Genomic DNA, 25,127 nt, shown 5'->3' on the forward strand with positions numbered 1-25,127 from the left:
TTTCCACCCCTCCCAAAAAACAAAACACCACACAATAAAATGAAGTGAAAAATATGAACATTATTTAATAACTGATTCTCTGTAATAAACAATTTGAAAATATTTTACAAGGAGTCACAGACACAATATTTTACAAATTTTGCCCTCTTCTTTTTTGTTTTCTTCTTCTTCTTTTTTAAGCTTCATCTGTACAAAAGAATGGAGCGACGACATGGACTAGTGCCCAGAAAAGAAGGAGCTAAATCTTCCACACATACAAACATTCACACTCACACACGTACGAGGAAGAAAAGAAAAACCAAAAAAAAAAAGAGAAAACATTTTGACATCAGATCTCAAACTTATCAACAGTGCTGTATTCCTATATTTTTTTAAACTTCACTGAAAGTTTGACTGAATTTACTCTTTTTTTTTTTCTCTCTAAATTGTTGCTGTTATTTTTTTCACACACGTGTCAAACATGGTCACATAGCACCAGACTACAGACTACAGAATCACATACACACGTGTCTTTCCCACATAGACGCACCAACACAAAGGGTCGCAGCGAGGGTCGGTGGAGGGGAAGGGAGACGCTTCGTGAAAACCCGCATTAATCTACTTTAGGGTGATGTTTTAAAGCTGACCCCTCCCTCTCGTCCCCCAAGCTGGTCCAATTATCTATTTAAGTTCCCTTTTTTTTTGGCAAAATTAAATTTGTCAAACCACAGAAATCAGACGTGTGTCCCTTCGGAAGCTATTTTCCATCAGGATGCACACACAGACGTCACTAGATGTCTCTCCCACGACCTTCTGTTTACCAGGCTCGTGATGCTCTGTGGAGACCCACTCCCTGAGCTTGCCTCTGACATCCCGTCCGCTCACGAAAAAATAAATAATATAAAATAAAAACACCTGGAAGGTGACGTCCTTGGCTTACTTCTTCCTGGTGTTTGACATCTCCCAGCGGGGGATGAGTCAGTGTCATTACATGGTTGCTTATAGGTGTGTGCGTGTGTGTGTGCATAATGTCTGAGTGCAGGTGCACAGAGTGTATTCAGTTTGGGAGTGAGATTGTGTGCGCACACAGTCAGGAAAAGGAGAGTAAGTTGCAGGGGGTACATTTCCACAGGCACGTGTAGCGTTCATTTACAGACAGTGGAAATAGAGAAATACAGACAGAATAGTGGCACAGGACAGAGACAAACAGATGGCAGAAAAGTGAAACTGCATCCAGCATCAGATAGTAACGGGCCACATTGGAAATGCTCATTCTGATTTTCATTGTCTTTAACAGTATGAATTTTGTTTTTCCTCTGATTTGTCCAGAGCTGAGCTGCAGTTACTGTGCCAGCAACATTTGTCACATCAAATAGTACCTACGACTGTACAGAGTGTCTAGTTAAGCTTCAAAATGTCGAGTGAATCATCCCACCTGAGCAATACTACGGCAAGTCTCGGGTGGGATGTGAACATCGAAGGTCAGAGGCTTTTTTTTCTTTGTCTTGTTTTTTTTTTTTAATTTTAAAAACTTCCACCCACTTTCAAGCATTTAATCAAACAGGCATCGATCGATAACTAATCATTCCGAGACATAAAAATATAAAATTAGAGCTCACTATATTTACTGCATAACACCAAGAAAAAAAAAAAGCCCAGGGGAGGGAAATACTTCAGGATCGATTTGTGTGTGAGAAAGAGGGTTATGTAGGGGTATCGGAGCTCCATACGTGTAACACTAAGGCATTTAGCGAGGTTTTGAAACAGAAAACACTGATGAACTACACATTCTTTCTGCCTCCTCTGCCCCCGTATATTAATATTTAAGCAGTCAACATGGATCTCCTTTTGTTTTCATAAAATCCCCCCCTTTTCTCCACAGCAACACTGGATTTGTTTTTTGTCTGTCGCAACACGCCGAGGAAAAACAGTTACACGGGCACAACTGCCATCCCCCGAGCACTCCACGACTCATTTAAAAAGACATTCCCTTTGAGGGTTTTTAAACTAACGCGCATACATCCACACACAAACACATACGATTCAGGCAGAACTATAGCAGTCAGGTGGCCCTAAAAGAAAGGAAAAGAAAACAACACAAAAAAAAGCTCTATGGCCAGTTAAGTCGCTGTATACTGATAGTGTAGCTCTATACATGGCTTTGTAAAGGAACGGTATAGTAACTCCATATGATGACAGTCAGGTGGCGTTGGAGGAGTACAGCAACAACAGCCAAGAGGGGAAAATACATTAAGCCGAGCCAGTCAGTTCGATGGCTCTGTGTAAAGCTATTTCTTTAGCCAACAGATTCAGTCTTAGGCTCCTGTAGTGTCCAAAGCCTCAAAGACGGCTGCTTTATAAAGGTACTATACAGTAGCTCTACTCTTATACAGCCGGTGCGTTCCAAAACAAAGTGCATCAAGGCACTATGAAACAGAGCGGCTCCTAAACATGGGAGTCTAAAATGACTTTTCACACATGATCAAATGACGGACTGTGATGGATTACAACCACACTACTTACTGCACATGATCACCATATTTAGTGGCCTCTTCTGCACTTTTGTTGGAAATGTTGATAAGCCCCTATCCCCCAGCAGCGAATGGTTTTGAAGTTTGAACAGCATCATTCAAAGGTAATACAAGCACACACCAAAAGAAAAATGATTAGCACCCCCCCCAACCCAAGCACAGATGAGGAAGAAAGGAAGGGACAAAAAAACTGGAACTACTATGGCGGGGAGATTTGAGTGTTTGCTGTGTGACAAAAGTAAAGCACGAATACAAATCACGGTTAGGAGCGTTAGTCGAGGTTGTTGGAGAAGCCTCATGAGGAGTGGCAGAGGTGAGCTTTTTCATCAGAGGGTGCAGAGATTTTTTTTTCCCCTTTAAACATCAGTCCAAAGCCGAGGTCAGCGTGGCCGATTAATCGTAAAGGAGAATACTACACAACAAGTTCCTGCAGCAACCGAACACTGATTCATATTTTACAATAAAAGCCAGATAGCACTAACCTCAAATAGTAAGTATGAGGAAAAATACTTCAAGAAAATGAGATTACCATCGTGTAATTACATTAATCCCCAGTGGATGTCTTTTAAAAGCATTAATCTGTAATTATGAGTCAGCATTCAGCTGCCGAGTGTCTCCTCTTCCTCTCGAGCTTTATCCTAAATCTAAATCCATTTCATCTTCGTGTTTTGGCTATAAAAATAAGACCACACGAAAGTATATCTCATTTTGGCAAGTAGATATAGCGCATAAACTAATTCTTGTCTTTTTTACACTTAACTTCCTTTTCATGTTAAAACCTAAATATACTGTATGTTTAGAATACTCATCACTTCAGCAGTTTATATGTGACATTTTGTATACTTAACAGTTCTTTTATTTTTCTGCTATTTTTCTTCTATGGTGGCTATTACTGGCTGAATGGTCCACAGCCTCTTACAAGAGGCAAATGACAGAGCGATGAGACTCTGAGATGGAGGAAAGGAGAAGGAGGAGGAGTCCTGCTGTCCCTCTGACAGACAGAGGTGAAGGTGGACACGCAAACTCAGTTCTCCAGTCTGTGGTGGGAGGTCTTTGACGAGGACATCGGCCTGTCCTTTTCACCCTCCCTTGTCTGGATGGAGAAGGTGGTGGGATGGTTGTAGGCTTGACGGGGTGGTTGGGTGGCTTGATATCTCTTTTCTGACATTGCCTCTGATGATCCAAGTGGTCCAGCACCACCCTAGCTCATCTCGCAGATGAAGGTGAGGACGCAAATGTCTCTGTTTTCACAAAGCAACACAGACCAAAGCAAGCTGGGTAGCGCAGCGCTCAGGGCTTCCAACTCACCATGATGGGAAGTCCCATAATTACCTATGACTATACCAAGGTGGAGGGCGAAGGGGCTAGGAGGTGGATGAGGGGGGCTTAGGATGGGACAGAAGCTGAGGAGGGTGAAAAGGAGGACAAGTGCAGGAAAATGAAATTAATGTAGTAGGGAGAGAAGGTGAGGACTGACAGCTGGATAAAGCAGAAGCAGCTGAATGAGCAGTAAAGTGTAGAGGGATGGGCGGAAGGAGTGACCTCGCCCGCAGTCCGACGTGTTCTCCTGCAAAACCACAGAAAGGAAGCTTGAGTTATAAACTGAGTTTATATGAAAGTTCTTCCACCATCAAATAAACACTTACATTCAATAATCGCTCTCTGGCAACACTTTTATCTTACCTTCTATCTGCATCGAGCTCTATATTGCCAACAGAGTCTGAACAAAGTAATTTTCATTTAGTTGACTATACAGTGCTGTGAAAATGTAATCGCCCCCTTCCTCAGTTTTTAGTGTCGTTGAAGTGTTTTTGTATTTGCCACAGTTCATCAAACAAATTTTAGTATTAGATAAAAACTATTTTATTAAATGAAGATTTCATTTATTAAGGGATAAAGGCTATCCATACCTACCTCGCCTGATGTGAAAAAGTAATTCCTCCCTAAACCTAATAACTGGTTGTGCCATCTTTGGCAGCAAGAACTGCAATTGAGCGTGAGCGAGATGTAAATCTTTAAAAGTGTACACACAATTTTTGTTAGTTTTGCCTCAGTACACTTAATGCAACAAATTTCACAAAATCCCTTGAATTAAAGCATCTTGATTGTTTGATTTTTGAAATCCACTGCTGTGGTGTACAGAGGCAAATCTCCAAAAACTGGGTCTTTATCCAGCAAATAATGGGCCTAACGGCATATAATTACCAGGTCAATACTTGATCTCAGAATAAAAATAGGATATTTTTTTGTGTTACATAATGAACCAACTGTTACCAGCTGCATTAGAAAATCAGAGAAAGCTCAAAACCCCAGCTGGAGCCAACTGAACATAGCGATAGGATTTTAGCTATGCTCTGGTGACAAATTTTAAACATAGTATATTTAACTAGCAAGCACCAGGATTCAATGCTAAATAATGTTTTTGTTTTTCTTCACAGTAAGGTGGATATTCATGTGTTGTGTTATCTGAAAATCTTACAGCGATGTTACTGTCGAAGCAGGTGGAGGGTCCTTTTCGATAGCGTGCCTCAGGCGGTTCTTTACATGGATCCTCCTCCTTGACTGAAAATTGACTCCATTAAGGAAAATGAAACTCCTTTGTATTTCTTTTTCTTTCTTCTGTGCAATTTTTCATTATCCGCCTGAGCACCAATTCCTCATGCAGCCCTACACATGTAAATGACTGGCTATAATTCATGCCATCAATCTTAAAAATAGCCTTAAAATGAATGTGAAATGTTCGCGTTTCCACAGGTATGGTGATGAGGAGAGAAAATCTAGAGATGACAGAGTGTTTCTTCTCCAGTGCCAGCTGGTGTACAATGTGAAGGGAAAAAAAAGGATACACTCCTTCTCCTCCTGGGATAGCTTCTCTATCTCGCAGGTGTTGCATGGCATCTTTTCTGCTACCACAAACAGCAAGTTGGTGTTGTTTATCCTCTTGGCATGAATCAGCCTGCAGAGAGAGACAGCTCTGTCAACAACCCCCCTCTGCTCACTTACATCACAGACTCATTTGCTAATGGATGAGCGAGATTCATGAGACAGTCTTATAAGGCTCATTTAGCCAATGATACGACGATTTCATTAGAGCTGATATGGGTTAATCATCAGCAGAGTTTATTAACTCCAACAGAAAGATGAATCTGTCTCACTAACTGCGTCGCTGTCACACCGCGATTCTTCATGCTACTTGTCTAAGCATATGCATGTCTGATTATGTGTGAGTGTTAAAAGTACTACGTCACGCATACAGACCTGGAGCAGTTGCCACAGTCCTGCAGTATGTAGTAGGAACTGCTGAGATTACTAAAGAAGTACTGGGTCTGGATCATTACACAGCTTCTCTCTTTAGAGTCGATTCCTTCGGCATCCACCTCATCTGCATGAAAAAAAAAGAGATGATTATCTCTTTAACTCATTTCTCAGATCTTATTTTCAGCTTAATGCCCAAAGATGTATGTCATGTGTAATTTTTTCACTACATTTGGATTTAAGGTTTATTTGCTGTTGGCTTAAAGCTCCAAATAGATTTGATCAAAATCTACTTTTAGCACTTTTAAACCTTTTTTCCAATATTGTATAAAAATGGTATCGTATAAAACATGTCACCCACCTGTGACAAACCAACTGTGGTATGCCAGTCCATATATGAACTGTTGGAATAAAGACCTGAGGAGACAGGATTTGTTTTTAATTCAACTTGTGGACAAAAAAATGTAACATTGTGCAATGATTAAAATCATGAGTCAAGCTTTTTTGTTAGCAGGAATACTGCACATGCAGCAGTCCAGGTAATGAGTATGGCAGGCCGTAAAACTTTACAAAACGAGTCACAATTACCTGACCACAGAAATAACTATGAAAATGATGGCAGTGCAATACAGTACAGTATAACATGTGATTGAAATGCAGACTTTCAGCTTTAATTCAAGTAATTTAACAAAAATATGTGCAGTAACTGTTCAGGTATTATACACATTGTTTTACATAGTCTCAAATTTTGAGAGGCATAAACTAACATTATTTTAAATATAAGGACTGTTTTAAATGTAGTCATTCAGCCTTTTTTAAGTGTGTGAAAAATACGCTCTGTTGGGCTGAGATCATTGAAGAATATACCATTTCTTTCCTTGAGAAATTCGTGTTTCTGCACTATCCTTCGGGTCATTATCCATTTTCACCCCAAAGCGCTGTCTGATAAGTTGTGCAGCATTTAGCTGAATCTGAGATTGAGAGTGTAGCCCTGTACACGTCACAGCTCATCCTGCTGCTTTAGCAGTCACAGCATCATAAAACACTACTGGCCCAGTTCCAGTGGCAGCCAAATATGTTCATGCCATAATACTGCCTCCACCATGTTTGACAGATGATGTGGCATGCTTTGTTTCCAAGTTAATGTTTGTTTCATCTGTCCAAATCATGGTCTTTGGGTATTTAAAATAACAGTGAAGAGAAGTAAAATATAAATTCAACACTTTGAATTAAATCCAAATATTATGTGAGGAGGGTTCACCTGGCCCAACCTTTTTCTTTTTTTTTTTTGTATTAACAAATTATGGATCTATGAAATAATGCTGGCTAATAACAACAAATATTATCAGTTTGTAATACGTATAACACTTGCTGTATGTTACTATACATTAATAATCTTACCATGCAGCAGCTGATGTCCACCAAGCCAGGTTGGCAAAATCTGCAATAGTGGGCTACAGATACAGAGGGAAATAAAAAACAAAATCAATATTTAAGTTCAATCAAACACCCATTAGGCTACATTCGGGCTGCTTTTGGAATCAAACTATTCCTGCCATTGACGCCATATCCACTGACACCTGTGTGGAGAAAGTCTATAAAGTAAATGGAACCCACTTTAATATAAAAGTGATATCTCTCACTAGTTCACCCTGGAATCTGATATTAGTCCAATTAAACAAAAACTAATTCTTAAAAAGTCAGTAGCTGATCTGATTTTTGCACACAGACTTGCAGTGTGAATGCAGCTATAGTTTCCCCATACGTCCATGCATTGATTAAACTAATTGTCTTCTACTCTGCCTCCTTCATTTCACTCACGGTATCTCTCTTTCAAGTGTTATCTTACCACGAACACTCCTCTGGGTGCAGCTCCGGCTTCGCTGTTGGGCATCCGTTCACAAACAGACTGGTAATCAAATGATTGTTTGCTGTTGTAGAAAGAATTGTTGTAGAGCGCGTACATCAAGTAGGGGTCAACATCACTGAAGAACATGCCCACCTGTGGGGGTAAAAAAAACGAGGGCAAGCTCAGTGTAAAGCTAAGCGCGAGGCTACGATCAGCGGAAGAACGAATTCTTTTTTAATAAAACCTTGTTCCAGTCGTCCTTCTGATTGGACATGATTAGGAATCCGCCGTCATCTACTAAATAACACAGCAGATCCTGTGGACAGACACAGAAACGCACTGCTAACTGGAAGTACAGAGATAAGCTGGGGAGTGCTCAGATTCAGAAGGTCCAGTTAAAATTTGCATCAATACTTACATCACTGTTGGCTTCACAGTCCATTTCACAGCCCCTGTTTGGTCCACACTGTCACAGACAAGGAAAAAAAACAGTGTTAGCCAAATAAAAAAAGATTTATATATTACGTATATTATATTAAACATATGTATTTTACCGTATTTGAGCCTTGTCGGCTGTCTGTATGGTTGCTGGCAAGAATCTTAAACTTATCCGTCCAGGCTTCGAGGTCTAGCTTCACTCCGACAACTGAGGAAAGAAAGTTTAAAAGCTCACAGAAGAAAACGATAGATATATAGATATATGCAGGGCAGAGACATGCCAACACAAAGTGACAAAATAACAAACTCAGACGTGTAATTATCTCGCTCCGAAAGCTTTTCTCTATCATTATATCTCAACAATTTGTTTCCTCTTTCAGAAGAGTACCCACCTGCAGGTTTGATGGTCTTCCCTCCTATTGTCATCTCCAAAGCTGTGCTGACCAGAATACCTACGGTGTCATTTTCTGGGTTCAGCTGCTCGTCCCTGGCTACAAAAAAGGGAAAACGAGCCAAGAGAGCGAGGTTAGAAACAAACAGCCTTTTCTATTACGAGGCGAGTTATATAACTCAAGACTAAGAGCATCATTCACCTGTTCGATAAGGCGCTCGGAAGATGTAACCCTTGTTGTCGAGGCTGCGGCGGTAATAGGTGGCATTAAACGGCTCAGGGTCTTCCTCCCAGGTTTCTGCAGCCCTAAGGTTTAAAACGAGAGATACCAGAGCTGTAATTGTCTCTCACGTATAAGCTGCCTGCTTTGCCTATCCCACATGTTTTTTGAAACTTAACAGCATACCACTTCAAAAGAGAACAAAGAGAAAAATGTATCAGAACTACAAAGCAGCTGGAGTCCAGACACATGGGCCTCGATGAAGAGTGCACTCACTTGTTTGGAAACACTCTTGTTATACCTCCATCTGTTGCAGCAAACACAGCCAGGAAGCCGTATCTAAATGTCAGGTGGAAGCAAAGACAGAAAGGGGCTTCAAATCAATATCCAAAAATCTTAAAATGCACTTCCCTCAATACTGGCTGGTCACACTCACGTGTTCAAATCTTTATTCTTCCACACTTTCTCGACCAACTGTCTGATGATGCCCGTGTCCAGAATGAGGTTGTGAAGGAGCAAATTGTCACCTGGCATAAGAGAGATTAGAGAGTTTAATCCACATTAGGGGTGCTGCCATATAGCAGCTGATGATAGTCGTTATATTCAAAAAATGAAATATAGAGATTGTGTTAACACCACGGTAGTAATCCAGGACTGGTAACTGTCTGATTGACAGTGATGGTGTTTGAGGTGACACTGCATTAATAGCAGATGTCAGGTATTCTGGATCATTAGTTCAGCAGTTCTTCTACATTTAAAACCCGATGAAAAAGCATATTTTATGGTTCTTGAAAAGAAGAAAAAACAACAACAATTTGGGCATATTTGACAGCTGCACTGAGGCGACACATGGTCTATATCAGATGCCCAATGTGGAACGTGTGGACCAAATCCCGATTTTAACTCTTTCCTCCTTGAAAGCCTACTAGGACTAACCCTTAGCACAAACAGGAAGCCCTCAGATAAGGGTTAAAATCAGATATGGGTAGCAAGACATTCGCTTACTTCGATTACACAAACATTATGTATGAGTAGGTAATGGATAATAGGCACCACTAGGCAGCTCATTGTCCTTCTCCTGAAAACACTTGCAGCACATTTTGTGGTACATTTGAAAGAAAGGCAGGTCAGAGTGAGGTCAGAGGTCAAACATAAGATGATTTGGATGCAAACTGAAATGTGATATATAATTCCCTATTTACCTATATGCTGTCAATACAAACAACCACAGGTAGAAACAAATATTTAAATAGCTCTATATATTGTTATTAACACTTTGGCCTTTTTGACCTTGAACACCAGGTCAAAGATCAAATGTGATATATTTTTAATTGTGGTACTTTTTATATGTCGATAATGCACACCACACCTTTAAATAGGCTTTTGGTCAAAAAATCATTAAGTCGACTTTGAAGACTTTAGTGGATGTAAACAGAATTATGCTGGATTTTTTAACATGACCGCACTCTGCACCGCTACAAACTTCTATCAGAATTCATTCAAAACTTTTCCGGCCATCGTATTTACAAACACAAAGACTGCCAAAATCATAACCTCCTTGGCAAACAAAACAAAACAACCTAACAACTTTCTTCTACTGAGCTGCTGTGGTTATTACTAAATATTTCTCACCGAAAGCTTAATATTGCATTTGTTACGTACTATTTACAGCTGTGAATTAATACACATTTTCATCATTGGAGGATTTGCGACAGCAGGATAAAGCATGTGGGATTATCTCGAAATAAACTGTGCTCGTCACAAGAAAGAAACATGTCATCAGGTGCAGAAGTGAGGCTTGCTGATGCTTTTTAACTGTATCTAGGCAACAGGCAATAGGTTATATCAGATTCTGGCTACGAAGAAAATACCTATTAGTTGGATCACTGCTGTTTATTTTGCCTTTTTATGGGATATGTTTACAGAATAACAATAGACGAGCTCATGGTGAATTATTTAATGTAGAACAAACTGTGTGGGTGAAAAGAAAATGAAACTCACATTGTTTGGAGTCTGGTGTCACCTTCTCCATTAGAGCAATGAAGTTGAGCAGGAACTCAGTGTTGTTGTTGGACAGTTCCAGATCATTGCAGTACTCCCTGAGGAGGAGACGCAGTGTTTTAATTCAAAGAGAAGGCAAAAATAGAGCTCGTTACTCTTATTCTGCCTCACTTGCTCCTCATAGATGGACACACAATGGAGATGAAGATGCACAAACCCATACACACATTACTTGATGCTATTGTGTGCCGCATGCACATGGCAAAGCTTTAATGTGCTATAGTGGTGTCAGTCAAAACAAAAGGTGGACTTGTACTGCAATACCGAGCATATTATAGGCTGTATGCACATGCAGATGATATTTTTTGCCCAATAGCTTCAGTAATCCTTACAATACATTGTGCAAATGCATTAATAATGCTTAATTTGTGTAAAACATGCAGCACCACAGTAGCAGCAGGCAAGAAGGGTTGATGTGTCTTCAGTGGTCTCGTGTAATGAGTGTAACTTGGGGAATACAATTTATGAATAATATATGAAAAAAAAATCAAAACCAGATGAATTTTATTCCTCATAAATGTAATTTTTGTCAAATGAACTTTTAACTATGAGTAAACACACCACTCAAAATGTAAAATCAAACCATACAAGAAACTTTGAAATACGAGGTGGAAAGAAAACAGGATGCAAAGACGGCACCGAAAACCGATGACCATTAACGACAGGCAGCAATCACAGACAAGGCTACCTGGGAGCAATGAATACATGTCCTTCAGACTCAAAAGTGTTTGGCAGCAGTGACTCAAAATCTGCAACAGAAAGGGGAAGATTATCCAGGAAGAGCAGTGGGCAGAGCAGTGGGGAGTTGTGGATAAACAGCAGCTGTTCTTCAGAGGTGCGGGGACGCAGAAGGGAGTTTACCATAGCAACACTGAGGTATCATGGGAACACTAGCGTTAGCCAATATGGTGCCTAAAAAGGAACCTGACTCAATGGAAGACCGTTTTACTTTCAGAAGCACTCACACTTTTGGTTTCTGGTTTGTTATTTTGCCGGCAAACATTTTCTGATTGTGTCGGGTTTCAATCTAACATATTTGGGATGTCGGAGAACTGACTTGATTTGTCAGGAAGTGAGTTCTCAGACAGGTTATCCACGGTGAGTGCTTTTAGATCAGGCAGGCATCAACATGGCCAACTATTGCAGGGGGGGTGGGTGAAGGTCCTGATGGAAGTGGTCACCCCTCAGACTGGCAGGAGAGAGGACTCGGAGAGACACATAATCAGAGGAAATGCATTGCATTGTGAAGGGCATGTCAAAAGGGCAACTTCAGTGAATCTATCACAGACAAAACAGAACACAAATATCAACCAGCAGGTGAGTCTGCGATGAATCCGACATGTCATTTTCTCATTAAGTCGTGACCTGCAACTGTGTCCAGAAGAGGAATTAAATATTCATTTGAAGAGCTAAAATAGAGTGCCCAGGTAGTTTTCCGCCCACAATGCCATGCACATCCGGGGTCAGCTTTATTGAGGAAGCGTTGGGCCGTGCACCTGGCAGTCTGAGGGGTGAGGAGGGAGGGAGACAAGCTGATGGAGATAGGGGGTACAGAGGGACGACATAGAAGTGAGGTGCCATGCCGACTGGCACCCTGACACCTGACAATATGGGAGGACCTGAGAGGGCAGGACACAGCTCAGACTGTAGGTCTGCAGTCTGCAAGCTGCAATGCTCCCAGTCATGAGATACTGCTGCAGCTAACAAACAGTGTATTTATATATAGATGCCTTTAAAAAAATCATGACTTCAACATATCCCTATTATACTGTAAAAAATGCCATCACTATCAATAGCTGATATATTATTATAGCTAGTAACTTGCACAGACTTACATTGAATAATTACAGATCTTTTAGTAGGGCTCGATGTGCCCAAATAACAATAGATATTCCACAAAATGTATACATATTTATTTATTTAATTAAATATCTATCAATACCTGAGTCTTAGTGTTAGACTTACTTAAGACGTTTATAAACTACACTGTAAGAAAAATACGGAAAGAGAAGAAGAAGAGAGCCAAAGAGAAATGGGGAAGGTGAGGAAGAGAAAAATGAGGGAAAGAGAGAAATGTAGTCAAAGCAAATGAAGTGGAAGAGAGAGGCAGAGGAAAGAAGGTAGACAACGTGTTTGGAGCTATCTACAAAAGGAAAAGGACTGAGGTGCAGGGAGCAAAAGACAAGTTTTAACAGAAAACATGAATATCTGTCTTCCTCGGGTACAGCTGTTTGTTTAATTATTTATTTATTTCTGATTCTGGAGCAGTGGATATGAGAGAAGGTGGTCGAGGTTGGGGACTGGAGGAGCCACTGTGAGAGATGTGGGATCTGAGCTGCAGCAAGAGAGTGAGAAGGAAGAGGAGGAAGGAGGGATTAGAGGAGAAAGTGGAGGAGAAAAAAAGAGGGAAAGGGGAGGAAATCCTGAAGGCAAGACGGGCAGGAACAGAGGCAAGCAGGCTAGGATGGGTGAGGGAAGGGAGGGGGGGGGGGGGGGGGGTGTCAGCGGGAGAAGGTTTAGGATGAGAGGTGTAGGAAAGGGGAGGAAGCGGTAGGGAGTAGGAAGTAGAGGTAGGGAACGTGGACCAATATGGAGTATACTTGCCCTTGGTGTATGACACTGTGTGGATCCATCAGAGAAGGAGTGAGCAAGAAAAGAAACAGGGGATCGGGTGGGAAGGGAGGATCACAGACAATATTTTATTCAATTACTGTTTGAATAAAAATATTGTTTTCTTGAAAAAAAGAAACCAATTAAAGTCAAACAAGACAAGAGAGAAAAAAGAAATGAAGAGCAAACAACTTATTTGCAAGAGCAAACGAGGAAACGGAAACCAACGGAAGAAAGGAAAAACAAAACCAAACATGACAATCTAGGAAAAGAAAAAAACAGCAAAGACAAACCAGTAATTATGAGAGATAACCATGGGGAAAAAAATCAAATGCACCAGGAAAAGAGGGAAGTAATGGGGTCTGGACAAAGAAAGAATGAGAGAGACAACACGTGTCCCCATTCAGACCCACAAAAAACCCAAACTCCCACAGTTGACAAGCCAGTATCCCAGGCCATGTGGGAGTTTATCAGTTGAATGATTCCAAAGCCGAGAAACATCTCACACAGTCTAACAAAAAAATTAAATCAAATCAAAAATAACACACATAACACAAGGAAAAGTTCCCAAAATTATTTTTAAAAAATCATCATAAGGAGTGAAAAGCATGCATGTTTTCACAGTTATCCATAACATCAAATACTTTGAACACAGACGCTTCAGAATCATTACTTGGTGGAAGAAGAGGCGAGAGCATTTGGCAAAAAAAATAATAGCACAAAGGTCACCATTATTTTCACCTGAGTAACACAGTAAGACCACAGCTTTCACCTTTCTGTTAGTTCAGTTGTTTTTTTTCTTCAGCCAGTGTGAAGAAAAAACATCACCGTTTTTACAGCACAGCATGAAGACAGGAGGGAACGGGGGCAGAAGAGGAGTCGGGGGGACTCAGGAATGATCCTGCCTATCAGAGAGCATAGATAGAGCGAAGACAAGGAGTGAAGGAGAGGGGGAGGGGGGGGACTGGGCAGGTGCCTCCACTCGGACACTCTCTATGATGATGTTGAAGACCCGGGACAGAGGACTGAACCAGAGCGTAAAGGTCATATTGGGCGGAGAGCAGAGAGGCAAGAGAGACAGAGTAGTAGAGACAGAGAGTGAAGGATGTTGGGTATACCCAAGAGTACTTACACTGCACCTGGAGGATCTGGTCACTTAGATTGGCCTTGATGTGGTTCTCACTATATGTAGGCAGTACCAACCCTAGACTGAGGTGAAAAGATCCAAAAAAACAGGAACCCTTAATGCAAGATTATGTTAAAAGCCACAAATACACAAAATACATATGTGCTTTACTGCACGCCTAGTTTGCTTTTGCTTATTTTCTGTTCTCAAAAAAATCAAGTCTGTGCATATGCAAGAGGAAACCACTCAGTTCAGAAAAGGATTTTTAAGGCTGATACAAGTATTTGGTGATTTAATTTTCCAATATTCTGATACATTGGCCGACATTTTTTTTTAAGACACACAAAATTTAAAAAGATAAAAAAATCCTAGCATCTTTTACCTGCATCTAGTAATTTAACGATCAGCATTTATAGCTAATATTGATGATAATATCGGCCTGCCAATAAATTGATAAGGCTCTAATGCTCAAACAGACAGCTCTTTGTACTGTCAAATACACAACTCTAGGTTTCAGTAAAACAGCGCCATCTGCTGTGTTCAACCCTTCTGTTAGAGAGGGGTAGCCAATCGAAAGAAAGGAGCGGAAAGAGCTCAAATGACTTGTTTCAGACAGTGGATGGGGCTGTTAAAGGTAAATAAGGATTATTTGGAACTTTGAATCATCCAAAGCTAGTTTGGTGTAGTCCATGATTAAAAATATAGAGTTGGAAACCAGCATCACAATCAAATTCACGTATTGGCTGGAAACTGTGAGTTTGCTGTATTTCTTCTTGAGTTAAAGTGAGGCAGCTAATGGGAGTTTTGACACTATAGATTGTTGGCAATGATAACAATTACCATTAAAACTGTGGCCAACCTTCTTTAGGGAAAATCACTAGTTTAGCTGATGACGATCCACTATATTCACCAGCCACTTGCTTTCTTTGTTTACTGTTTATTTGAATTCCCCTTAATCTATAAAAAAGATGGAACAGTCCTTCCTGGGCTCCACATAAATAATAATTACATTACAATATAAAATCTCACATAATCAAATAAGATAATAAAATCCAAGGCATAAAAAAGAAAAACAATAAATAAAGAACAATTAAACTAATAATAATAATCATATCGCCAAGTACCCCTGCATTGTATGAAATGCTAATGAAACAAGAAATACAGGAAGCATTTGTCTGCTGAGTGGCTCTGAGCAGTTTGTGTACAATCAGTTCATCAAAGCTTTTTCTCTGGGAAACAGCTGCCATCTGAAGCTACAAATGACGCAGGTAAACGCAGTAAGAGTGACCCTAAACAATAAAGATGGAAAAAATAGAAAACACCTCAGAGAGCCTGATTTTTATCCAATACTAGTGAGGCCACTGTGAAAGTACGTCACTTTTACCCTGCAATACATCACCATTAAGACATAATAGGTCATAAATTGTACAAACAGTCATCGCCGAAAGCAGAATTTAAACGGGACAGAGATGTCCCATTTCTTGATCTTTGTTGCCACGCAAGCCTAAAATAGAAGTCTTCACAGATATAATAGGAAGAGATTAAAACTCAAACAGAAAAAAAATTCTATGAGCCTTGAACTGCACAATGTAGGATACACTACTGTGCAGAGCTTTGGATGTCAGTTTATTTGAGTTTCACACAGATTCTTAAATACACTGGAATAACCATTTGAGTTGGATATTAATAGGACTGTGCAGCGAGAGCCTCATATGCACTCTGCCAGGACTAGGCACGCAGCCAGCAGACGTAATAAAAAACACAAATCAGGCATTTGTAGGACTACCGAATGTCATAAACTGTAATTTGCAGAGTGTTGCCTAGAGGAAATGTCATTATGATACAACTTCAAATGTTCAACCGAGTTTTGAGATGAGTAAACTAAGCAGTTAATTTACGCTACTCCTCAGAAATGTTAGCAAAGATAGAAAAAGAAGTGGCTTTTTAATTTTCAGTCAAATTCATTAGCGAGCCGCCATTAATTCAGGGAAGCCACTGTTCACAAACATTCATAGGCAGAAGCTGTCAAGCAGATATCTGAGACTTGTGACTCAACAATTTAAAGTGTAAAATCTGGACTTCACTCACAGGTTCAAGTTGCGCCATCTTTTTCTCTGACGGTCAGGTGATGCATGTTTGCATTTCCAACCTACCTGTAATCTGTACCCTCCACAGGGGTCCACGTGTACGTCCGCACGGCCTCGTCGATGTACCTCTGTTGGCAACCACAAAAAGGTAACCTTCACACCTCCTCCCATAATCGGAGAGTAACAACAGACACTAAACATACCGAGCGCTTCAAATTCATTACAACACCAGTAAGGTGCTACTTCGGATCATGATTGAGTTTCATATATTGATGACTTGCCTCATCAACTGATTTAATGAGCGTCTTGATTTTCCTTTGCCCTGATTTGCCATCAATCATCTGTCGGCGGATCTGAAAGGCAAGCGAAACACAGAGGCTGTGGCGTGAGTGTTCATAATGAAAGACAAAAATGGTTGAAAACAAGTGACAGTTAAAAGGTTAAATGTAACACAAATTGCATGAGACACAGGTGGTGACAGTCATGATATTGCACGGGAATAGTTCTGCACCTCCTCTTTGTTGCTGTCTTGCAGTTCTGCATCCAAAAAGTCCAGAGTGACGGGCTCCCTGAAGTTAATGATCTGCACAGAGAGACAAAGCAGTGGAAGATGGAGGAGGAGGCTGAACGTCAGTCAGCAGGAATAATGTCCAAAATTTTACATTGACAACTCTTTAGATGCACAGAAGTGTTAATAACTGGGTCTACCTTAGGCCGAAGGTTGGGATGCAGCAGTACATAACCATTTGGATCGATGGCAAAGGTATAGCCATTAGCTCCAAGCTGCACAGCACAAAAGGGAATTTTGAAATTATTAAAAAACCACACATATCTGAAAGTAACACAAGAGACATCTTCAGCGACATGCTCACTCTGTATGTAGGTGTCTTCTTTTTGATTTCGTTGATTGCAATGTCTACTCCCATGACTCCAAGGATGAGCTGGTTCTGTATGCAGAAGACATAAAGCAATTATAAGCATTTTATCCACAGCCGCTGCTAGTATCAGAGAATCAAACGGGGCTGGTGGCTGTGCCGTGAGCGTGCTAAGAACATCTCTATGCCATCTCTGACTTATCACTTTGTGCGCAATCTGATTAGCACATATTTTCACAGTCTATCTTAAACTGAGTCGGTTTGCTGCTTTAAGCCTTTGTGATAAGCTCAGAGTAAATACTTTGGTCATGGATACTGAAAGCTGGATGCATCTATGGATGTTAGTAGATAGTACAGATGAGTTGCTGTGATGTCTGTCGTCACCTCAGGGGGGAGGTGTTGCATAGAAGAGCAGCTGGGCGGACACCGTTACAAATGATTGATGATGGTCAACAACAAGAAATAAAACCTCAAATCCTTCTGCTCCTCCAACTTGTGTCTGTTTTTAGTAACTTTACAGCCCTACCTGCCTGGATAGATGTAAAAAAACACAAACAACCCAAAACATTATATTTACTAAATAATAATGATAAAGTGCAAAAGCACAGCTATTTTAAGGTCACATGCTATGTTGCAGTGTTGCTTTTACCCGAGAGCTTGCAGTATCAGCAGTGAGGTTGAAGACCGGCATTGTGCCGGTGATGACAAGGCCCAAACCCTAATAAAACACATTAGAAATCAAATTAATTGTATCCTTAAAGCACATGCCCAGATATAGATGACAACAAAAATATGAAGAACACTGTTTACCAGGGGCAAATGCAAGAGGTGGCCAGATGGGTGACTAATCCCACCATAAACCAAGGTATGGACACCCCACATAGACGACGTCATAGCCCCCTTTTTTTGTTTGTTTTTCAAAATTCCATTTCTTTCTCGCTGTTGTTGCCACATGAATTCTTTTAACGGCAAACTCATGTTTTCAGGAACATGAGTCCTGAGTTCCAACATATCTCGAACGCACCGTGTTTCTACATACCAGTCATGCCCGATTTAGTAAATGATAAGACCTCCCACCCCCAACAGGTTGCGGCAGATGGCTGGTCTTCCCAGAGAAAACTTCTGTCAGAGGTTTCTTCCTGTGAAAAACTGGACTTTTTCTTTCCCCCTGTCGCCAAGTGCTTGCTCATAGGCGGTTAAATGCTGTGATTTGATGCTATATAAATAAAACTACCGGTACAGTGAAATGGAATTGAATAAAAGTGTACTGACGATTTACAGCGATTTGCAAAAAATAAACCACTTTATATGCCAGCCAATGAAAGTACCCCCTGCTTTAAAAATAGTATGACTTCACCACTGCTTTGTACTGTCAGTGTATCAACTCCTAGCCTATACGTGCACAGGATATGCTTATAAATTCATTATGATTATAAATTCTTGCTTACCAGTGCATCCTGGTAGACGTTTGTCCACTGCACCTGCTTGGCTTTAGTCCCGGCGAGCACCATCGGACGGCCCAGGACATCCAGGTACTCCTGCACCAGCAAAACCACAAATGCTAGTACGACTGCCTACAGTATTCACACATAATCAAACAGCCATTTATAGTGCGTGTCATGTACTGCCATTAAAGCAGAGAACTTGAAGAGCCTTCCGACGTTCATCTGTCATAAAACTACAAGACCCTGACCGGCCTCGTCTCTATCACCACATAAAGCAGCGGGCCACCAGCAGCAGCCGTGTCCCGGTCCTGCCGCGCCATAAAGCCTCCAGTCCTGAGCCGCTCAAGGCCGTTTTTCATCATTATGAAGGAGCTATTAAAAACACATTAAGGGTGTCAATGGCACGACGTGCAACCACGCCATTTTCCCAGAGGCTTTCCTGTCAATGCTAGGAATGTGATAGCGTCCCACAGCAATTGTGAATAGAGGTGAGGGGTTAAGTCTACTAGTAATACATCATATTCATTATTTTCTTTTTGCCGTCTGAAGCCACCTCAAACAAAAACTGGGATGTCTTTTTTGAAAACAACTGATTGATCTGTGTCTGTTAGGAGATGCTTAACTGGTTAAAAAGTCACCTTATGACAGAGGAAAGAAATGGATGCCAGAAATATAATCTCACAGAGACCAGAAGAAGAAGGCAAAACTGTTGTATAATTAAAACTAACTGTATACTTCTGCCATAATAGCTTCTTTTTTCCTGAGTATCCTACTCAGCAGTCAGTGAGCCATAAAGTCATGTATCACCTGTTAAGGTTCAAAATATTGGGGATGGAGACAAGAGAAAAACCACAATAACAACACTGGTCCGGTCGGGTTGAGTCAAACGATGATTTAATGATCACACACGTGGGAGATGGACACTGATGCAGACAGCCTCAAAATCTCAAAATGGTGGAGCATTGCTCAAACTTTTATAATATAATTATAATTAATATAATTAAGTGTAACAGGATCAGCAAAAAGCAAACAAAAAAAACCCCCAGCAGGTCATCTGGGTTAAATGTTAATTTAACAGTTTGCACATAACGACAAATTTCCATCCCTTCAGCAGCGAAAGGGGAAATGATATTGCAAAGGTCTGACCCCTGACACCATCTACCCTTGAAACACAAAAGGCGTGACCTGTATAAGCATGCAGCTACTTCAGTATCGTGATTTTGACCATTTGTTTTCCAGCGTCTGAACAGTAAGGTGCTGACAAGCGTAACCTATTCTATTATTAGCTCAATAAAAGTCCGGTTTAATGCGCCACAGGGAGATATTCCATCAGGACAGTGACAGCCAGACCTCTTCACAGGATAGAGAGGGGGAATTTTCTGCCCGGCTACAACAATCTGGGAAACATAAAAAGTCAGCAACTGGAGATATCTGGTCCCCCCCCCACACACAAATGCAGACAGTGAACTCACCAGTCTGGTCACACAGAAGCCAAACATCCAAACTAATGCCTGCACTGTTATTGTTGCTCCACTGAGATCCCATACAAAGAAGCCAGGATATATAAGTCAAAGTATTTCCAACTATTCATTCATAAAAGTATGACTCAGGATGGTGAGTATAATAATAATTTTTTGCCTTCTGTAGTCCATCTGCTATTTGAATAGTACTATCATATTTAAGCAAGACTACCCGATGAGTGTGTGATACTGAAGGGCAGACGGTGGTTAAATAACATCTGGCCCCAGTGTGTCTTCTGGGCCTGCACAGAAAGCTGTAGTCACCCACCTTCAGAAAACCTATTAGAGTAAGTGGCGGCTCTCAGAATATAAATATGCCAGAGTTAATGGAACAGCTGACAGTCTATTCTAGGGCCTGATCACTCACCGGCACTGGGGGTGGGTGGGAAGCGGAGCATAGGGGAGGAGGGGTTTGGAGCAGCTCCCCCACCACCAAACAATGGAGTCAATTTCTCCAGCTATAATGAGGTTATCCCGAGGGCCTCTCGAAGCCCAAAGTGCCTTAAGCAAATGTGTATGTGTGCGTGCATGGGGTGGGCAGGGGACGTCTGCGGGCCTTCTACTTTACTTAGCGTTCAGGTATGTTCTCATGGAAAGACCACATTTGTTATCGGTACATCTAAACTCGTGTCACTTCCAATTTATTGCCATCCAGCTGTGCTTTCTTCTGTTCCTCAGGAACTCTTGAAAGCAAAGCTACAGTGTAATTATCATCAAAGCCAGCATGGCAGAAAAGTAAACTAAGTTCTTCATTTAAAATATCGTTTTGTGGACTTTTGAGTCCATGAAAGGATTCGGAGAGTCAGTAGCAGAATTATATAATTAACCTACAATTAACCTTTCTGAGCGAAAATATGCATCTAAAGTAAAGCTAAAGTACAGATCTTTCTGGAAATCTGCATGTATAAACATTTGCATCCCTTTGCTGTGGCAGATTGTCTTCTTCTTCTGTACAGGTGGATCAGCAAAAGCCATTTGATCAAATTTACGAATCAAATTTTAGGGTAGGATATCTTACACGGAGCTAGATTGGTTCCTTTCATCTGGTAGGATGTTTTTAAGCAACGTTCTGAATTTGCACAGCTTTTTATCTGCCAAATAAACATCTGCTGCTTTAAGCAACTTAAACTCAACAGGCGTGTGACCAGCCACACACGCTAAGGCTAGTGGTCAAATTATAGGATAAGAATGACTTTCATTGTTAACGTTTTAGTAGCATTTTTCTTCTAACATCAGAAACAGGATTTCACATTACTGTTTTCTTCTCCTTTCATTTGCTTCCTTTAGAGGACACCACAGCAGATCATCTGCCTCCTTCTTACCCTCTTCCTAACATCCTCTACTGTTGCACCAACCCTCTTCATATTGTCATTCACTACATCCAAGAATTTTCCATGATATTCCTTCAAATTATTACACAAAGATCTTTTGTGCTCCTATTGTCAAAGATGGTGAAGAATCAACAGCCTGTAGAAGTGGTGCCATTACTAACTTTTAATTTTAAAAGTAGTATTCCCAACACCATTTTGCAGCTAATACAAACTCTTTATATCTTACCTGAGTGTTGATTCTGATGGCTCCAATAGATGGAATTTCAAAGTAGTAACCTGAAGATTAAGAGGAGAGAATTAATGCACTATCTCCACGCCGAGCTTGCATCCAGTCTGCTTCATGGAGCAGCCCGTGTCATACATATATTTTCAAAAATTAAACAGTCACAGTGTGCAGTAAAGTGATCCATTAAAGATTGGAGTCTAATCTCTTCATGTTATGAGGCACACTTAATAACACCATCTTCAGCTGATGATGTTGGGCACTGCAGGCATGGAGGAGCCTGTAGCCACTGACCCTTTCAGACTCGTGGCTGCGTTGCAGGATGTAAATGTGGTGGCTCATTGGGAATGCTGAGCCCAAGGCTCTGCTTCTGCTGATTAGGAATGGAGGAGAATGCCCGACTGGGTCAATAACCACGCTGCTCCTCAAGTTATTAAAGCCATGAATGTTTATACAAAGAGCTGCGAAATGGAGGCAGCATCCCCAGAATGTTAAAAGGTGGAGATAACTTTCATTATTTTGATACATTATGCGGTTTTTTTACTCGCCTGGTCTGCGTTGAAATTTGTCTCCTGTGTCTCATTCATTAGCGCACGTGCTCATCCGTACACATCTCTGCACCCTCAGACTGAGGTTCACATGTGCACACACGCAGGGCACAGCCATTTGTTACTGCTCTGTTAATAACAGCCATTGTCCAAGTGATTTCTGACTGTGTGCCAGGGAAGTGGTTATGGAGCAAAGCACGGCAAGGGGTGAAAAAAGGAAAATGTGTGCAGTGACCAAAATGTAAATCTCCGCTCTGCGCTGCAGGTTCAGTGAAGATTTTCAGTTACGGGCTTTATCAATCATTTATTTTCTTTGACTATAATTCAGATTTCCTCAAACTCCTTCTTCACATTTAGGAAGTAATTTGGGTCTCTGTTAAGCAAATACAGTGCTTGGTGATAACACACTTTTTTATTCCCCTGCCATAAAAAATAAGAACATGTAAATGTTTTAGAAATGTGCCAAAAACTTATTTAAAATGAAAAACAAAACAAAACACTGAATTCACTGAACTGAGTTTGTGTTTTACACACAAATTTGAGCTGGTATACTGGAGTGGTCAGAAATTACTCAAGCACTCAAACTAATTTTTCTGTTCAGGAATCTGAGTAAATAACTGTAATTTGGCATCTTAGTAAAAAATAAATAGTGTGCTCATCTATTCATTTATTTTAATATTATTATTATTTTGCTTTTTTAAATGGTGAATTTCAAAAATCATGTATTACAACAATAATCCAACAATAATTCGATTTTAACATGTGCTTGTGCATAACGGGGAATTAACAATCACAGAAAAATACAAAAATGATTTTGTTAAATACCAGTAATGTAAATTTAGGGCAGCTGTGACATTTCAAACCTTATGTTTAGTCCTGGTCTAATACATGTTTTAAGTACTGGAGTCTAAAGAAATCACATACACTGATTACCAAATACATATCAAGTTTTCTATTAAAAATAACTTTGTGCTTTCTATAAAAAACAAAAAAACTAATCATTGATGTAAACTTAAACACTGCGTGGCCAAAAACATCCACACTAATATTACACTAGAAAACTTTTAGCTTTGATCCTTTTTGATAAATATATGCAGTGTCACAACATTTATTTCTGTCTATAGCTCTTGTATTGATGATGCGAGAGTCAGACCACCGCGTAAAGTCTTCCCCAGCACATTTAAACATTTTCAGTGGACTCTGGTGGCCAATCCATGGGTGAAATTATGTCTCTGTCCCACTTTGACCCTGATGAATCCTGGTTTTGTTCTCCTGGAATATATCCATCAGGGAAGAAAAAGAATCCACTGATGACAAAAACCTGGTTATTCATTATAGTCGTGTAGTTTCGCGATCACAATCATTCGAGACATTTTTCCAGCCGTCCTCACAGATGATGGTTCACAGTATCTTTCCAGATTTCAATAATTCACTGAACAGGTCTTAACCCGGTTTTGTAGTTTCAGTAATGCCCTTAGATGTTTTCTTTGCTGATAATGTGAAGCTTCCAAAATGGAATAACATCTTTCCAATGTGCCTTCCAACATATTTAAGTAATGAGAAGTTACTCACTGCATCAGTTCGGGTTTAAATAACCCAAACTGTTGCCAGCCCAAACATATTAACCACTGCAGTAATTATTCAATGGAAGGCTCGTCTTCTCCTGTTTTCTTAGTTAAATCGAGGTGGTGACTTCTTTTGGGCCTGATAGTTTTTACTGTGTAAAGAAGAATGCAATCTCCTGCTCAGAAGAACAGAATAAACAGCTTTCTGATGACATCCAGTTTCCTTAATGCTTTTACTGAGACAAAGTATTTAAACTGAAGTTTACCCAGTAAACCCGTGCACCTAATTTCATGGTGTAATTGATTTTATTTCTCTTGGTGGTGGGCATTATGATTTGTGGAATATTGTACTTCTAACTTTGGATTAAATTCAACACTTTTGTGGGAGTATTAGGATCACCCGCGCGGCATGTGACGTTTGCTGTTTGTATCCTCGACTTCACCTGTTTTTTGGAGATAACTTTCTTTTCTGTTTTGGATTTTGTTACACTGTGTGAGAGCATGCCGAAATGGTCCCATTGTCCTCAGAGTCACAGAGAGGTTGCTTTCTTCTTAGAATGGGATTGCAGCTCAAGTGAGGCAACAACTAGCATCTTCAAGTGCCCTAGTTGTGCATGTTTGTGCTTGTTGGTGTGCATTAATGTGGTTTGTCGAATGTGTGTGTGTGTGTGTGTGTGTCATGGGTGAAGGGTTAGGGCCTGGAAGTGTCAGGGAGCTAGCTCTGCTGGAGTGAGATACCAAAGAGTAATAAGTACTGAAGATACGAGAGGACAGCTCCATTGAGGCTTGTGTGTCAACACTATTGTCTTATGCCAGCATAGACTTTAGTAGCATGGTAATCACTACAGTCATGAACAGAGGAGAGCTTGTTGGCACAGAGGCATAATCCTGGACTTTCCCCAGCCTGACAGGGAGATGGCATGGTAATCATCCTGCTACCAGACTCCTCCTGCTAATTAATAACAACTTCTGGGGAGATACTTCTGAAGCACGTGGCTTCACTGGCAATAAGCTAATCGGCACACAACTAAAGGCCACATAAAGGAGCAGTTTCAGATAAATCACAACACTGA

At 40.6% G+C, this 25,127-nt stretch overlaps 1 protein-coding gene across 5 annotated transcripts in view; it reads right to left on the reverse strand.

The window, feature by feature from the left end:
* Positions 1–40: 40 nt before the first annotated feature.
* Positions 41–25,127, reverse strand: part of cacna2d2a (calcium channel, voltage-dependent, alpha 2/delta subunit 2a) — a 179,509-nt gene continuing 154,422 nt past the window's right edge. For all 5 annotated transcript variants that reach the window (XM_082534147.1, XM_082534145.1, XM_082534146.1 and 2 more), the window contains 25 exons: positions 21,945–21,994; positions 18,871–18,960; positions 18,072–18,140; positions 17,420–17,494; positions 17,256–17,330; positions 17,059–17,130; positions 16,829–16,900; positions 16,614–16,675; positions 14,467–14,543; positions 11,413–11,473; positions 10,665–10,762; positions 9,100–9,190; positions 8,940–9,002; positions 8,646–8,749; positions 8,445–8,543; positions 8,169–8,260; positions 8,033–8,080; positions 7,859–7,930; positions 7,615–7,767; positions 7,167–7,219; positions 6,127–6,182; positions 5,769–5,892; positions 5,357–5,466; positions 4,990–5,072; positions 41–4,077 (listed from right to left, as the gene is read on the reverse strand). In XM_082534147.1, the coding sequence (XP_082390273.1) occupies positions 3,955–4,077; positions 4,990–5,072; positions 5,357–5,466; positions 5,769–5,892; positions 6,127–6,182; positions 7,167–7,219; positions 7,615–7,767; positions 7,859–7,930; positions 8,033–8,080; positions 8,169–8,260; positions 8,445–8,543; positions 8,646–8,749; positions 8,940–9,002; positions 9,100–9,190; positions 10,665–10,762; positions 11,413–11,473; positions 14,467–14,543; positions 16,614–16,675; positions 16,829–16,900; positions 17,059–17,130; positions 17,256–17,330; positions 17,420–17,494; positions 18,072–18,140; positions 18,871–18,960; positions 21,945–21,994 (2,072 nt within the window). In that variant the 3' untranslated portion in view covers positions 41–3,954. The remainder of the gene's footprint in view (positions 4,078–4,989; positions 5,073–5,356; positions 5,467–5,768; positions 5,893–6,126; positions 6,183–7,166; positions 7,220–7,614; positions 7,768–7,858; positions 7,931–8,032; positions 8,081–8,168; positions 8,261–8,444; positions 8,544–8,645; positions 8,750–8,939; positions 9,003–9,099; positions 9,191–10,664; positions 10,763–11,412; positions 11,474–14,466; positions 14,544–16,613; positions 16,676–16,828; positions 16,901–17,058; positions 17,131–17,255; positions 17,331–17,419; positions 17,495–18,071; positions 18,141–18,870; positions 18,961–21,944; positions 21,995–25,127) is intronic.

This window comes from Aulonocara stuartgranti (assembly GCF_965226115.1).
Source record: "Aulonocara stuartgranti genome assembly, chromosome: 5".
Lineage (NCBI taxonomy): Eukaryota > Metazoa > Chordata > Actinopteri > Cichliformes > Cichlidae > Aulonocara > Aulonocara stuartgranti.